This window comes from Elephas maximus, chromosome 3, assembly GCF_024166365.1.
Source record: "Elephas maximus indicus isolate mEleMax1 chromosome 3, mEleMax1 primary haplotype, whole genome shotgun sequence".
Taxonomy (NCBI): domain Eukaryota; kingdom Metazoa; phylum Chordata; class Mammalia; order Proboscidea; family Elephantidae; genus Elephas; species Elephas maximus.
This window is the reverse complement of record NC_064821.1, coordinates 2,517,122-2,534,264: the sequence shown is the minus strand read 5'-3', so window position 1 is coordinate 2,534,264 and position 17,143 is coordinate 2,517,122. Positions and strand designations below refer to the sequence as shown.

At 52.3% G+C, this 17,143-nt stretch overlaps 1 protein-coding gene across 4 annotated transcripts in view; it reads right to left on the bottom strand.

Annotated features, from left to right (window-relative positions):
• Window positions 1-13,838, bottom strand: part of DOT1L (DOT1 like histone lysine methyltransferase) — a 70,272-nt gene extending 56,434 nt beyond the window's left edge. For 2 of the 4 annotated variants that reach the window (XM_049876224.1, XM_049876222.1), the window contains exon 1: window positions 13,707-13,838. In XM_049876224.1, coding sequence (XP_049732181.1) covers window positions 13,707-13,787 — 81 coding nt within the window. In that variant the 5' untranslated portion in view covers window positions 13,788-13,838. Of the gene's footprint in view, window positions 1-1,818 lie in introns of all 4 variants that reach the window. The other 2 variants (XM_049876218.1, XM_049876220.1) reach the window with 2 other exon arrangements.
• Window positions 13,839-17,143: the final 3,305 nt, after the last annotated feature.

Sequence of the window (17,143 nt, the reverse complement as noted above, 5' to 3'; positions counted from 1 at the left end):
CCTTGGAGAGCGAGCTATGAAAGGCTGGGCCTTCCACCCAGCAGACATTCCTCCTCTGGCTCTTTTTGCTGGCCTGATGGAAAGGCCCGCTTGGCAAAGAACTGGGGGCGCCTCCAGCCAGCAAGGAACCGCAACCTCAGTTCAACAACCTGTAAGAGACTGGATCCTGCTGACAGCCCCGTGAGGGAGCTTCAAAGAGGGTCCTTCCCCTGTCAGGCCTTCGGATAGGACCCGGCCCTTATTGACACCTTCCCTGTAGCCTGGGAGAGCCTCTCGGATTCCTGACCCCAAAACACTGTGATGATGCATGGGTGTTGTGGTGAGATGCTCAGCTTGGGGTCGTTTTGTGAGGCAGCAAGAGCAGACCATTACACTTCCCAGAATTACTGAGGGAGTTAGAATCTGATTCCTAACCCTGGCCTGGGGACCTGTTCACTGATGGTCCACCCCTAAAAGGCACATGGACATATGGGCACTGACAAAATCCTTTACATTTATCCAGCGTGTGAGAACAGGTAAAGCTGACGGCCTCCAACGGCCAACAGAGTGATGACCGTCACGAGACAATGGGTCTTGGGTTGTCTCCAACTCCCTCAGGGGTATTTCAAATTGTCAAAAGTGGCACAACTGGCCCTGGCCTTAGAAGAACCCACGAGATCAAAAGAAATAAACATTCTTACCAGTGAACTAGACGCTGTTTAAAAGGGCTTCAAACCTACATCCTAGGATTAGGCAGCAAGCAGGAGGACCCCACTTTAGACAAGCTGGAAACTCGGGAATAACGACGAGCAGAGGGGACTTCTGCTGGAGCCAAAGCAAACCCCCCCGCCCCCACTGTGAGGAACAGCTCAGAGAGAACCGGGTCCTGAGGTCGGCGGGGGAGCTCGAGCTAGGCCCTGCAAGCCGCCCCCAAGAGCCTTTTGAAAAAACACACGGTGTGCACGGGAAGCCACACTCGGAGATGTCAGACACACGCAGGGAAGACACACAGCTGAAGAGCGTGGCTTCGGCCTGACAGCCATGGACACCGCTGACATGAGAAAGGAGTCCACCATGACCTGGGGACAGATCCTAGCACTTTGGGGCTGCAGAGGGCTGCAAACCATCCCCCTGTTCCTGCACTGCAGACATTCTGCACGGGACTGCCCAATGCAACTGGATCCCAAGCCACTTAGAAGCCCGTCACTCTGAAGATCAGGTGAGGCTGGAGCTCTCGCGGGGCCAGAGAGCAAAGACGTGCTCAATAGGACACAGGCAGGTGAGGAGGCACCCGGGGCCACCTGAGGGCGTCGAGGAGCAAAATAACGGCAGTACTGGAGTGTAGCTCAGGATAAAATAAGTTAAAATAAAAAACACTAAGTGAATAAATAAAGGTGAACAAGGAATAGCTCTCCCTACAGAAGAATTTCAACTAATAAACCGGTTGGTGTGGGGGGACGGAAGCCAGCATCAGGCTACACCAGTGGTCACAGCTGCAGGCGAGCCCTGCCGCTGGACACCAAGGTCATGGGGGTGTCTGAGCAGAGCCAGAACATCCATGCACTCTCAGATTCTCTCCTCCAAGATGCTTATCGACCACCAGGGGACCAGAGGATGGCAGTGAGAAACCCAGCAGACACCACCTTCAGCAAGGTGGACATGCCCACAATGAGACACACGGACCCCGTGCAACACCAACTTGCTGCTCTAGAAATGGGACCCTGGACAAGCCACTACAGCTCTTGGGACTCAGCTCTTTGGTCCGGGGAATGTCCCCCTGGGGGCACGCCATGCGGGACAGTCCTCCAACCCATCCCATTCCTTCACCCAGGCCTTCACCTCCTATCAGCGGGGGCTTTCAGGAACCATGTGCTCCTGCCCAGAGAGGGGTGCGCCTCTATGTGGCCTTCAGGACCAGGAGCCGGACAAAATCTACACCATCGAGACAACACCCTGGCTTCCAGCCCCATCCACACGGCACCAGAGCTACAGCACTCCATGGCGCTCTGTCCTGGGCAGGAGACGGCACAGGTGAAGAGGAAAAGCCAGGGTGAGGCCATGGTGCTGTCGTCAGCCACTCTTATGGCCTACACACAAGAATGTAGAGTAAACCCAGGCACATCACCAGGCTGAAGAACGAGGCAGCTACCCCAAGGACGGAATGCTGTGTCCGTGGGCACACGGGGACAGCTCATGTGTGCTGCTGGTACGTCAAGCTTACGCAGCAGTACGTTGAGCTCACGCGGTGGTAGCTCTCATCCTCACTGGTTAAAGGACTCCTCTCACATGGCCCCAGAATGAGGTCACACTGCAAAAGGAACAGAAAGGGGGCAGATGCTGCTGTTCCAGATAACTGTCCCCGGGGCGCTGAGTCAGGAACTCCGTGGGGCTTCCCCACCACTCACACCTGTGACTCAGGCCGGCAGTCGGCATATGTCTGCTGGGCAGATGAACTAACCCAGCAATGAGTCACAGTTCCAAGCAGCCAAGGTCAGGTGGCCATCCTGCCAGCACCTCCTCTCGGTTTCCCAGTGCTCAGCGCCGGTACCAACCTGAGCAGCCCCCGACAGGCAATGCCGGGCAAAGGACACTCTGCAGGCCACGCACGGACCTCCCGCGGCATCTGGCCCTGGGACAGTGCTGCTGACCGAGGGTGACGGCAGCCAGCCCGGTCCCAAGTCACGCCACGCGGGCCCTCGGGAGGACACGATGTAGGTGGGCGTGATGGTTACACAGGGCTGCAGATGGGCTGACTGCCCCTGAACTGTACTCCGCAAAATGTCTAAAATGACTAATTTTACGTTATGTGTGGTTTACCACAATTAAAAAAAAAGTCAACTGACATTAAAAAAAAATTATGATGTGGCCTTCAGGACACGAGAGCCCAGAAGTGTCCAGAAAAGGAATTGTCATCGTTGAGTCAATTCCAACTCATAGTGACCCCATGTGACACAGCAGAACTGCCCCATAGGGCTGTCTAGGCAGCAGTGATCTTTACTGAAGAGGAACAGCAAGCCTTTTGTCTATGGAGCTGCTGGTCTCAGAGAAGAAATGAGTCTACAAGGCCAACAGCCCACACGAGCCACAGCCTCATCTTCCCTGCGTCCAGCGAGCACTACCGACCGTTCTGATCAGAGCCGCAATAGCTGAACCCTGACAGAACGGGAGGGAAGTGCGGAACAGAACTCGTCCTCTTAGAATGTCCTGACTTACTGGACCCGTTGAAGCTCAGGGACTCCCTGAGGCTATCATCCTCAGACGCTCCTTAAACCTAGACCCAAAACTATTCTGGGGTCACCTTTTAGTGAAATAACAGACTGGCACACCCACTAAAGGATATTATCCGTGAGCACAGTCCTTCATGAGACCAAAAGGTCAACAATGACTCTAAAGAAAGACAAGACGATAAGGGAGCAGGGAGACTGGAGCACTGGAACCCACCAACCAGAACATAAATACAGAGAATGCTGACACACTGTGAAAAATGTACCTAATAGCACCGAGCAATTTGTGTAGAAGCTGTCAAATGGGAGCCAAATTTGCAATGTAAATTCTCACCAAAAACACAATGAACTATTATTTAAAAAAGAAAAACACCACCACCACCTACTTTCACCTGTTTCCTTTCACTTTTTTTTCAACATGGCTCTGAAAAAAAAATCCCCCCTCTCCCCTTAGTTCTGCTGCAAAAGACCTCTTTAAAGAGTTGAAAAGCAAAGATGTCACCATGAAGACTAAGGTGCGCCTGACCCACGTCATGGCATTTTCAAACATATCTTATGTGTGCAAAAGCTGGACAATGAATAAGGAAGACCAAAGAACTGACACCTCTGAATTGTGTTGCTGGTGAAGAATATTAAATGTACCATGGACTGCCAAAAGAACAAACAAATCTGCCCTGGAAGAGGTGCAACCAGAATGCTCTTTAGAAGCAGGAACTGCGAGGCTGTGCCTAACAAACTTTGGACACGTTGTCAGGCGGGATCAGTGCCTGAAGAAGGACATCATGCTTGGTAAAGTACAGGGTCAGTGGAAAAGAGGAAGACCCTCAACGAGATGGACTGACATGGTGGCTGCAACAATGAGCTCGAGCATAACAACGACTGTGAGGATAGCGCAGGACTGGCAGTGTTTTGTTCTGTTGTTCATAAAGTCACTATGAGTCGGAACTGACTCGACGGCACCTAACAACTTAAAAAATCGGGATTACACACGTGGTGCACGTGGTATTTCTATGAGACAGCGTCAACACAGAGAGGAAGCCATGACACCCGGCTCTATACCTGACAGAGTATGTTTCTACTTGATCCTTGACCTGAAACCTGAAAGGGGCCCTGGGTCCTGCCCAAGTCAATGCAGCTGGTTAACAGCGGAGCTGGGACCGCAGTCAGGTCCTGCTCTCTGGCCAGTCTCCCCCTGTGGAAATGGGGGCCAGTGTGGAGGGGGCTGCGCCAGCTGTCTTCAGACTCCACAGGAGGTCGGGTGCTGCCATATAGCTCTGGGGGGCAGAGCTAAGACCAAGACAGGGTTGACAAAGAAAACTCGGTGGGTTTGATAAAAGTCAACCTATCTGCAGCAGTCTGAGCTGTCCAACAGCCCAAGGTGCTACATCCAAAAATCCCCAGCACCGTGGAGTGGAGGTCCTCAAGATCAGACCAACACTGTCTACACAGCTGCTGGTCTGGTCAGGAATCACCAGGCTTTCCTTGCCCTCGTCACAGCAAATGCTTCAGCTGCCACGGGCCCCTCTGACCCGAGGCTGAGGCCAAGGGCGTGATGGGGAGACTGGCCAGCACAGGGATAAGGGGCCCACTCAGGCACATGGGTGGAGAGTGCCAGGGAAACCCTGCCTCCAGGGAAAACAGACCTGGGGAGAAAGTTCTGGGCCCGGGATTCCCTGCACACCAAGAAACCAGTGCCACACAGACCCTGTGTTCTGGAGAACTGCTGCGTGGCCCAGCACCGGAGAGTTCCAGTGGTCTCCACCTCCAGCAAGGTTCACTATGAGCACCACCCTCGTTCGTCTGGTTCACCCCCAGGGTGAAAGCTAGATGCCTTACCAAGGAGCCTCAAGATCACATGACCTGGTCCATCCACACACGATGTGGTCCATCCACACACGATGTGGTCCATCCACACATGTCCCGGTCCATCCACACACCATGTGGTCCATTCACACACGTCCTAGTCCATTCACACACGTCCTGATCCATCCACACACGTCCTGGTCCATCCATACACGTCCTAGTCCATTCACACACGTCCTGGTCCACCCACACACGATGTGGTCCATTCACACACGTCCTGGTCCATCCACACACAATGTGGTCCATTCACACAACGTCCTGGTCCATCCACACACGATGTGGTCCATCCACACACCGTCTGGTCCATCCACACACGATGTGGTCCATTCACACACATCCTGGTCCATCCACACATGATGTGGGCCATTCACACACGTCCTGGTCCATCCACACACGATGTGATCCATTCACACACGATGTGGTCCATTCACACATGTCCTGGTTCATCCACACACGATGTGGTCCACCCGCACGCCATGCGGTCCACCCGCATGCCATGTGGTCCACCCGCACACCATGTGGTAATCCACACACGTCCTGGTCCATCCACACACGATGTGGTCCATTCACACATGTCCTGGTCCATCCACACACAATGTGGTCCATTCACACACGATGTGGTCCATTCACACATGTCCTGGTCCATCCACACACAATGTGGTCCATTCACACACGATGTGGTCCATTCACACGTCCTGGTCTATCCACACACGTCCCGGTCCATCCACACACGATGTGGTCCATCCACACACGTCCCGGTCCATCCACACACGATGTGGGCCATTCACACATGTCCTGATCTATCCATACAAGGGAATATTAGTCATAAAAAGGAATGAAGCACAGATACATGCTACAGCACGGTGGAGCCTTGAAAACATGCTGAGCGAACTAAGTCAGCCACAAAAGGTCAAACATTGTGTGATCTCACACATATGAAATAAATATAAAGCAACCGAAGATTATTAGTGGGTACCAGGAGCGGGAAGGAGGGGAAAGGAGGGGTTTTTGCTTAGGGGGCAGTGAGCTTATGTTAATGGGGAAGGAACAACTTCAAAAAAGAGGGTGAGGATGGCTGTACAGCTCGAAGAATGTAATCAACGTCCCTGAATCATATGTGGAGAAATGGTTGAGCTGGCATACATTCTGCTGTGTATACCGTCATAGCAAATTTAACAACGAAGTTAAAAACACAAAAAGGGATGCAGCGCTGACACCCACTACAAGGACGGACTGAAAACATGATCCTCTGCGAGAGAACCTACACACAGAAGGCCACATATTGTGCAATTCCACTGACATGAAATGTCCAGAAGAGGCAAAGCCACAGAGGCAGAAGTAGGTCGGGGGTGCTAGGGCTGGGAGAGGGGGAGATAAGAGGACAGCCTTGTTTCTGGAAGGCAGGGGACCCAGGAACCAATTACTGATACACACAGGTCAGCCCCCTCCAGATCCCAGCAAATTTGAAAGGAGATCCAAACATGTTGTGTCTTAACTGTATCAATGTCCAGGACACACTGTATCATCCTATCACTGCACCAGATGTTGCCCTTGGGAAAACAGGGTAAAGGATACAGGGACTCGGCCTCGTTCCTTACAACCGCATCTACGCATCTACGATGGTCTCACCGTTCACTTGTCATCAGAGTCAACTACAATTCATGGTGACCCCACGTGTTACAGAGTATAACTGCTCCATAGGGTTTTTTGTTACGAATCGAATTGTGTCCCCCCAAAATGTGTGTCAACGTGGCTAGGCCATGATTCCCAGTATTCTGTGACTGTCCACCATTTTATCCTCTGATGTGATTTTCAGGTGTTGTAAATCCTACCTCTGTGATGTTAGTGAGGCGGGATTAGCAGCATTATGTTAACGAGGCAGGACTCAATCTGTAAGATCACGCTGTGTTTTAGGTCAATCTCTTTTGAGATATAAAAGAGAGGAGGAAGCAGTGAGACATGGGGACCTCGTACCACAAAAAAACAACTCCGGGAGAAGAGTGTGTACTTTGGACTCGGGGTTCCTGTGCTGAGAAGCTCCTGGACCAGGAGAAGATTGATGATAAGGGCATTCCTCCAGAGCCGACAGAAAGAGAAAGCCTTTCCCTGAAGCCAGCACCCTGAATTCAGACTTCTGGCCTACTAAACTGTGAGAGAATAAATTTCTCTTTGTTAAAACCATCCACTTGTGGTATTTCTGTCATAGCAGCACTAGATAACTAAGATACTTTTCTTGGCTTTAAACTCTGTGGAAACAAATCACCAGGCCTTTCCACGGTGGCACCACTAGGTGAGTTCAAACCACCAACCTTTAGGTTAGTAGTTGACAGCAAAAACTGTTCGTACCACCCAAGGACCCTGAAATTGCAAATGCGTCTACACTTATCCCAGAATAAAAAGTCTGATTAAAAAACAAAGAGGGAGGGATCCCAGCTCCCAGAGACAACCTGGCCTCTCAGGTCTCCCTGCTGCTCCACGCACTCTACCCCTAGCCCCCATAAACATCCAAAGCTCCTGGGCTTCCTTCCGCTCTTGCACTCGATCCATCAGGAGTCCAGTGAGGAGCATGTACTTGAGCACTAAGAGTCCTGACTATGAAAGTTGACATTTGATGACGCCAAGTGTATCCTATTTTTCATTCCCTTTTTTTAATTGTTAAAAAGTATACATAGCAAAACATACACCAATTCAACAACTTCTACCTGTACAATTCAGTGACACTGATCAAAGTCTTCAAACTGCACAACCGCTCTTGCCCTCCTGTTCTGGAATTGTCCCTCCTCCGTTAACACAAACTCACTGCCCTCGAGTTTTCTATCTAACCTTTTGAGTTGCTGTTGTCTATTTGATCCCATACAGATGGTTCTTAAAAGAGCACAGTGCCCAGGACAGACAGGTTTAACTAAACAAGCTAACCTCCTGCTTGGTTTAAAGACTTCAGGGAATATTTGTGTTTAAAGTTTAAAGATTATCTCAGGGCAACAGTTTTGGGGTCCGTTCCCTTTCTAAAGTAGCTAGCTACTTTGCCCACGCGATACAATCACAGGGTTAAGCTGCCTTCTTCCACTTGAGCTGTGATTAACAGGCTACTCATAAAGCCGAGGTCAGCATCAGAAAATAGTTTCTGAGTCACGGGAGGGATTGCTCACCCGCCCTTTTCAGTTACTACTCATCTGAAGGCGGGAAGGGCACGCTGCTCACGTGACTCACTAGAAAACCAGGCCTTTCCTGGGAGGAAGCAGGCTGGTCCTGCAGCCAGTGGGAGGCTGTATCTGAAGCAGCCCTGGCAGCCGCCCACAGCCTTAATTCGTCACGGAGGGGACCTTGCCATTGGCTGGCCCTCGCTCATTCTTCCCACACCCGCTGTCGTCACCACTTAAAATACCACTTACTCCCTTCTGAGTCAAGACCTAGTTTTCCCACCAAAAAAAGAGAAACACCCTGCTTTAAACAGGCTATAGTGTGCTGCGTCCAGAAAGCAAATACCCAGTAACTGTCAGTCAACGTCAGGACAGGAACTGCCCTTCCTTCCTGCCTGCTCTTTGGATCTGCCAACCAAGTGAAACCCCATTCCTAAAGCTGGACGCTGAGTGTGCAGGTTGGTGGCTGCTCTACTTCCTCCTACAGAGGGCCCCTCCTCCAAGAGGCCACCCACACCTCCCCCCCAGGCAAAGTGGCAGCTCCTCCCTGTGGCATCTCAGCTGACCCTACACATGATACTGTAAGGCTAAGGGCGCAGGGGTAGTTCCATGGTAGAAACGCCCCCTTCCACGCGTGGGGCCCGGGCTCCATTCCCAGCCCATGTAACTGATGTGCAGCCACCGCGCATCAGCTGAGGCTTGCATGTTGTTGTGATGCTGAACAGGTCTCAGCAGGGCTTTCGGAGGAAGACAGACTAGGAAGGAAGTCCTGGTCATCAGCTTCCAAAGCTCAGCCAATGGAAACCCCGTGGCTCCCAAGGGTCTGACCCACACTGACGGTGGGGACACTGCAGGACGAGGCAGCATTGCCTCCACCGTGCACGGCGCTGCCACCAGCCTCGGGCCAATTTCACAGCCGCTAACAACACAAGTCCGCTGAACTTTTTTGTTTATAGATAACCTGTCGTTGTTCTTGGAGCCCGATGGCACAGCGGTCAAGCGTGCGGCGCTAGCCAAAAGGTCGGCAGTTCGAATCCACCATCTGCTCCTTGGAAGCTCTATGCAGTGGTACTACTCTGTCCTACAGAATCACCATGAGTCGCATCAATTGTTGTTAAGTGCTGTTGAGTCAATTTCAACTCATAAACTGCTCCTTAGGGTTTTCTAGACTGTAATCCTTTTTTTTTTTTAATTGTACTTTAGGCAAAGGTTTACAGAACAAACTCACTGCTCATAAAACAATCAGTACACCTATTGTCTTGTGACATTTGTTACCAAACCCAGGACATGTCAACACTCTCCCTTCTCCACCTCGGGTTCCCTATTGCCAGCTTTCCTGTCCCCTCCTGCCTTCTAGTCCTTGCCCCTGGGCTGGTGTGCTCCTGTAGTCTGGTTTTGTTTTATGGGCCTGTCTAATCTTTGCTGAAGGGTGAACCTCAGGAGTGACTTCAGTACTGACCTGAGAGGGTGTCGGGGGCCATACCCTTAAGGTTTCTTCAGTCTCTGTTAGGCCAGTAAATGTGGTCTTTTTTGTGAATCAGAATTTGTTCTACACTTTTCTCCAGCTCTGTCCACGACCCTGTCAGAGCAGTCAGCGGCGGTCACTGGGCACCATCTAGTCGTGCTGGACTCAGTCTGGTAGAGGCGGTGGCACTTGTGGTCCGTTAGTCCTTTGGACTAATCTTCCCCTTGTGTCTTTGGTTTTCTTCATCCTCCCTTGCTCCCGATGGGGTGAGACCAGGGGAGTACCTTAGATAGCTGCTCGCAAGCTTTTAAGACCCCAGATGCTACCCACCAAAGTAAAACATAGAACATTTTCTTTATAACCTCTGTCATGTCTAGGCTGTAATCTTTACAGAAGCAGATCACCAGTCCCTCGTCCTGTGGAGCCGCTGGGTGGGTTCAAACCAAAGTTGGCAGCCGAGCACTTAACTGTTGCCACCACCAGGGCTCCTAAAGTCAGATAATGGACCCACCTCCATTTTATAAGTTTCTTAAGGATATAAGTTTCTTATCATCCCCCCCGCCCCAGCCCAGGAACACTATACATATTCGCCCCAGCCCAGGAACACTATACATATTCGTTAAAAACTTGTGGAATGAATCAATGAGCAAACAGGCTGAAATGCGTGGTCCTCTCAGTAATGTGACCTTTCCACGTCCAGCCCCCCAAACAGCACACTCCCTTAATTCCATCAGCACTGAATCATCACAAAATAGGAATTTACTCATAAAGTACAGCTGCCTCCCTTCCCTTCCCGCGAGAAGGCAAAATTCCTCAATGAGAGCACCAAGAAGTAAAAGACGCCACTGTAAAGCTGTCAGGAGGCTACTGCGCACTACCCAGCAGAGAACCCCACTGGTGGGAGGGAAAGTCTGGCCTCGCTGAGCTCATCCGAGTACTAGGAACCCAAAGCCAGGGGAGGATGGACCTAGGACAGACAGGGCCTGCTGACGTCAAGCCGAGTGCTGAGGCCAGGAGGGCAGCATACGCCCGCCCCTGCCAAGTGAGGTCCGGGCCAGGGAGGGAAAGCCACTCCGCGGCTCAGTGCAGCCCCACACTAGAAAGCTGGCCCACGCCAGGGAGGAACAGAAGGCCTCATTTACACCAGGGAGCCAGATGAAGCTTGCACCGAGGTCAGCTTACAAACCGCGCCTCTCCTTTCTCCTCTCCGCATGAAAGGCACATGGTCTCCCAGACCCAGCCAGGACCAAGGACTGCCTCCAGAGTAACTTTCTCTCAGAGTCAGGGGGAGGGGGAGGCAGCTCAGTAAGACCAAGGGACCCGACGTCTGGATGTCGGTTTGTGGTGTACACTGAAAGCTTTAAGTACCTCAAAATAGCATTTTTTAAAAACGTAAAAACATTCAAAATACACTTACCACCAACTAAAGCCAAACTCACTGCCATCCAGTTTGTTTAGACTCATGGCAGCCCGTGTGTTACACAGAAGAACTGTGTCCCATAAGGTCTTCTTGGCTGTAATCTTTACAAAAGCAGATCAGCAAGCCTTCTCTCTGGTGGCACCTCTGGGTAGGTTTGAACCACCAGCCTTTCAGTAGCAGCTGAGAGCCACCATTTGCACAGCCCAGAACCTAAACCTACCGCAGCCCCAGCCATTGAAAACTGAGTATTTTCCCAAGTGAAGTGAAAACTTCAGTTCACATAAAAGCTGGCACGCAGATGTTTCGTGCGGCTTTATTCGTAATCGCCAAAAACTAAAAACAACCCACTTGTCTATAACAGGAGGGCAAATATAAACAAACTCTGGTACACTGGTCCGGTATAAAAAGGAACGCTTTGATACACGGAACAACATCACGAATGAATCTCAAATACACTCTGCCCAGCAAAAGAAGCCAGAGTCAAAAAGCTACCAACTGTGTGATTCCATGTATCTGACTTCCTGAAAAAGGTAAAACTATGGAGACAGAGGGTGGTACACAGGGTTAAACACTGGCCCACTACCCAAAAGGTCAGCACTTCAAACCCACCCAGAGGTGCCTCAGAAGACAGGCCTGGAGATCTGCTTCCGAAAGTTTACAGCCCTGAAAACCCACCGGAGTACAGTTCTACTCTGCACAGGTGGGGTTGCCAGGAGTTGGAATCGACTCCATGGCAACTGAGGACAACAACACAGGGACAGAGAACAGATGAGCGGTTGCCGGGGGGGCAGCACAAGCTGGACTGCAAGGTGGGAGAACCCTGAGGGATGACGGAACCGCTCCGCATCTTCACGGTGGTGGCAGTGGTCACGCAACACCACGCAGCTGTCAAAAGTCATGGAAATGCACACCAAAAAGGTGAACTATTCTGTGTCCCCTAAAAAACTAAATGAATACTGAGTTTAAAAGATGTCATGATCAACAAGGATCCAATAGTTGGAGCTTGGCCAAAAGGGAGAAAAAGTGTGGACCAGAGCTTCAAATTCTTATCGGAAACCAGGATACTGGATACACTGAGAGTGGAGGAACTCTGGGATCTACTGCCTGGAAACAACTCTGAAGTCTTGAAATGCAACCACCCCATGAAATCATCTTGAAACGAAACAATTTGGCTCACTTAATAATGTTCACCTTGAGCACCGTGCTCTTTTAAAGAATTCTCCAGATGAGATTGAAAAGACAACAGTAACTCTAATACACAGACAAGAGCTTGAAGGGCCAGAGAAGGAAAAAAGTGAAGGGCGGTGAACAATTATGGGCAGAGCTGGGGAGGATGACGAAGTCTGGAACCACCGTCAACGAACTGTACCTGTGAAAACTGTTGAATGGGCGTATGCACTCTTGTGTACGTTTTCACCAAAAACTTAAAAAAAAAAAAAAATAATGAATGATCAGACAGTTACTCAGAATAACACGGTGAGTGCTACAACAGGGGAAGAGAGGTGGAGACCAGTGGGACGGTTAGATTTTGAACGTGGAAACCGGTAAAAAAGCGCTTTCGTTTCTCCCGGACTTTCAGTTTCAGTGGCCTTGGACCTTCTCCCGCCCAGGTCACACCCAGAGCTGCCCGACAGGAAAAGCGAGCGCCCCAGGGCTCAACCTCGCCTCCGGGCGCAGGATGAGCAAAAATAGCAAGCGGCGGCGCGCGCAGGCCCGGCTGGAAACCGCAGTCTTGCCTCCCAAACCCTCCAAGAACCGGCGGCGCCAGACGCCAACGCCGGCTCCCGCCCCGCCCCCGCCCAGACGTTTCCAAAGGACGCTCGGCCGGCGCGCGAGTCCCGAGCGTGCGGGCTTCCCCTGGCGGCTCCCGGGGACCCCCGGCCCCCCGAAAACCGGGGCGTGCCAAGAGACACCCGGAGAGGCGCCGGCCAGCCGCGCCGCGGCCCCTCCTGCTCCGCACGCTGGCTGCCGAGCCCGCCGCGCGGCGGAGAAACGGCCACTCGAGCGCACGGTCGCGGGCGCCCCAGCCGGGGGCCGAGGGCTCGTGACAGTCCCACCCGCGCGGGTCTCGGGCACGGCCCGGCGCGCGCCGTTGGAAATTTCCACTCGGCCACCCGGCGCCCTGTCACTGCCCAGGCGCAGGCCGGTCCTCTCGGCTCCGGGGAAGAGAGTTCCTAAGGAGAAGCCCCAGCGCCGGCGGGGGGACGGGACGGGGAGGCTGTCCCGCCGTGGCAGCGCTCCCGTCCGCGGGGTGACTCCGCCGCACACACGGACCCCCGCCGGGCGCGCCTCGGACGCCCCGTAACTGACGCCGGGTGGCCTGGCTGCGCTCTGCCCTCGAAATGAATCACACTTTAGAAAAGGGGAAACTGAGGACCTTGACAGCGCAAAAAATCGCCGGCCGAGAAAACTTAACGTCAACGCGGAGCCCACGGAAGAGCGTGGCTGGGGCTCCCGGCCCCTCGGGCGCCCCTCGGGACGCGGCGCCCCGTCCCCGCCTCTGCGCCCGGGAAGCCGGCGGCAGCGGCGCGACCCCAGCGGGGCTCCGGGAGCGCTTCCAGCGCGTCTCCGCGGCCGGCGGCCCCTCCGGGCGGCCGGGCGGGCAGGGTACTCACGTAGACGGGCAGCGGCCACGGGTAGACGGCGGGCTCGGCCCCCACGGGCGACTTGAGCCTCAGCTCCAGCTTCTCGCCCATGTCGGCGCGCGCGACCGCCGCACCATGCTAGTCGGGCGGTTGGGGGAGGGGCGGGCGGGCGCCCGGGGGGAGGGGCGGGCGGGCGGAGGGCGGAGGGCGGGGCGGGAGGCTGAGGGAGGGGGCCCGGCCTGGCCTCGGCCGCCGCCGCCGCCGCCGCCGCGCTCCCGTCCGGCCCCCGGCTCCCTCTTTGTGGTCACAGGCCCGGGGCCTCCAGCGCCGCCGCCATCTTGGGCCGGCGTGAGGCGAGCACAATGAGCCGGGGGCCGGGCGCAACCACTCCCCGCGCGCGCGTGGGGGGGGCCGGCGCGAGGAGGCGGTGCGCGCCCGCCGCCCCACCCGCCCGCCGCGCGCCGCCTCCCCTGCGGCTCCGCCCCGTGGGCTCGCCCGCCCTCGGCTGCCCTCGGACGCCCTCGCGGGCCAGGAGCGGGGACCCCGGGAAACCCCGCCGGGCGGGCAGGGCGGGTTCGGATCCCGCTCAGGGCCAGGGTGACCTTGAGCGACTCTGACTCTGTCTGGGAAAATAATTTCTCCTTGAATTATTAAAATACTAATTCTTATCGAATTATTAAAGTAATAATTCATCATTAAGTACAATAGCCGGGATAGCCAAAAGGCGGAACCAACCCAAGGGTCTGCCAACTGACGAGTGGATGATAAACACAGTAAGGAATATCCAGACCGTGGAATATTACTCAGCCGTCAACAGGAATGTGTGTGAATGATACCGAGCGGTACCCGTAAAAATGGTTAAAGTGGTAAATTTGATGCTATGTGTGTTTTGCCACAGGAACCCTGGTTAAGTGCCCGGCTGCCAACCCGAAGGCCAGGGATTCAAACCCACCCGTCGGCTCCACAGAAGAAAGGCCTGGTGATCTGCTTTCCATGAATCGAGATTACAGCCTCCAAAACCCTCTGGGGCAGCTCTGCTCTGTCACTTGGGCCGCTCTGAGTCAGAGTGCACCTAACAACAATGACGTATTTTACCACGGGGTCCTTGGGTGGCACGAACACTTTGCACGCGGTTACTAACCTAAAGGTTGGCAGTTTGAACCCACCCACTGGCTCCACGGAAGAAAGGCCTGGTAATCTACTTCAGTAAACATTACAGCCAAGAAAACCCTGTGGGGCAGTAGTTCTACTCTAACACATGGGGCCGTCATGAGTCGGAATCAACTTGACGGCGAGAGGTATATTTCATCAGAAAGCAAAACCAAAAAAAAAAAAAAAGGAATGGCGTTCTCCATGCTACAACATGGGCGAACCTTGACAACATGACGGTAAGTGGAAAAGCCAGGTACAGGATTCTGCCTGATTCCTTGTACGTGAAATGTCGGAATTAGGAAAGTCCATGGAGACAGAAAATAGGTTAGTGGTTCCTGAGGACTGGAGGAAGGGGAGAATGGAGAGTTATTGCTCAATGGGTACAGAGTTTCTGTTTGGGGTGATGAAAAAGCTCTGGAAACAGCGGTGGCGGTTGCACAACATTGTGACGATAATGCCACTGAATTGTATACTAGAAAAGGGTTAGAAAGTTAAATTTTATGTATATTTAACCACAATGTGTATATTTCTTCTTGTTAATATTTCTTCTTGTTAGTTGCCCTTGTTGAGTTGACTCCCCTCTGCCTCGTGGTGACCCCATGTACGACAAAAAGAAACATTGCCCAATCCCAAAGATGGCACCACCATCACAATTGTTGGTCTGCTCAAGTCTGTTGCTGTGGCCACTCTGTACTTTGAGTGCCTTCTAACTTACGGGGCTCATCTTCCAGCATTATATCAGACAATGTTCTGTTGGGATCTATAGGGTTTTCATTTGCAAATTTTTGGAAGTAGATTGCCAGGCCTTTCTTCCTAGTCTGTCTTAGTCTGGAACCTCCACTGAAACCTGTCCACTTCAGAAGACCCTGCTGGTATTTGAAGTGCCAGTGGCATTGCCTCCAGCATCACAGCAATACACCACAGTATGGCAAATTGACACATGGGTGGTGGAGATACACAGATACAGATATAAATTTAATAGTTGGAGTCCAGGCCCACGTTCTAGCTCAAAATACAGGACTTGTGCAACCAAAATGCTGCTCCTGAGCATCCACTATGTGCCAGACACTGGTGGATCAATACTGGAGAAAATGAAATCCCTGCCCACGTACAGCTTCCATTTTCATTGCAACGATAATCGTCACGGGGAAAGTACTAATTATTATAAATCCCTGGACTATTTTTATCGAGCACCTGTCATGTGCCAGCTGGGAAGCCAAGCACTTTTATTTTCAATATCTCGCTTAAATGTCACAACTCCCCAGGAAGGCAGGTGATGCTGTCATTTCATCTCTGCAGGCGAGGTACCTGAGGACCGGAGAGGCTCAGCGACTTTTGGCTCTTGAGGAGATCAGATATTTTGTCCCTCAGTTTGAGTTTTTTCTGATGTTTTTCTCAGGGTTAGATTGGGGTTATGGATTTTGTGGAGGAAGACCACAGAAATAAAATGTCATCCTCATGTGGACATATCAAAGGTACATGCTATCACTGTGATTTATTACTGATGGTATTAACCTTGATCTCCGGGCCATAGCTATCTGTTAAACCAAAGGTGGGCATTCCCCTCCTCAAATGGCCAAAGTTAAAAAGACTGACAGTATCTAGCGTTGGTGAGGATGTGGAGCAACAGGAAATCCCATGCATTGCTGATGTTGTTGTCGTTAGATACCATTGGGTTGATTCTGACTCATAGCTACCCCATGTACAACAGAACGAAACGGCCACATCCTGCTCCATCCTCACAACCACTGTTATACTTAAGTCCACTGTTGTAGCCACTGTGTCAGTCCCTCTTGTTGAGGGTCTTACTCTTTTTTGCTGACCCTGTACTTGGCCGAGCATGATGTCCTTCTCCAGGGGCTGGTCCCTCCTGACAACATGTCCAAAGTATGTAAGACGCAGTCTTGCCATCCTTGCTTCTAAGGAACATTCTGGTTGTACTTCTTCCAAGTCAGATTTGTTCATTCTTCTGGCAGTCCATGGGATATTCAATATTCTTAGCCAACACCACAACTCAAAGGCGTCAGCTCTTCTTCGGTCTTCCTTAGTCATTGTCCAGCTTTCACATGCATATGATGTGATTGAAAATACCATGGCCTGGGTCAGGCGCACCTTAGTCTTCAGGGTGACATCATTGCTCTTCAGCACTTTGAAGAGGTCCTTTGCAGCAGATTTGCCCAATGCAATGCGTTTTTTGCTTTCTTAACTGCTGCTTCCATGGCTGTTGATTGTGGATCCAAGTAAAATGAAATCTTTGACAACTTCAATCTTTTCTCCGTTTATCATGATGTTGCTCATTGGTCCAGCTGGGAGGA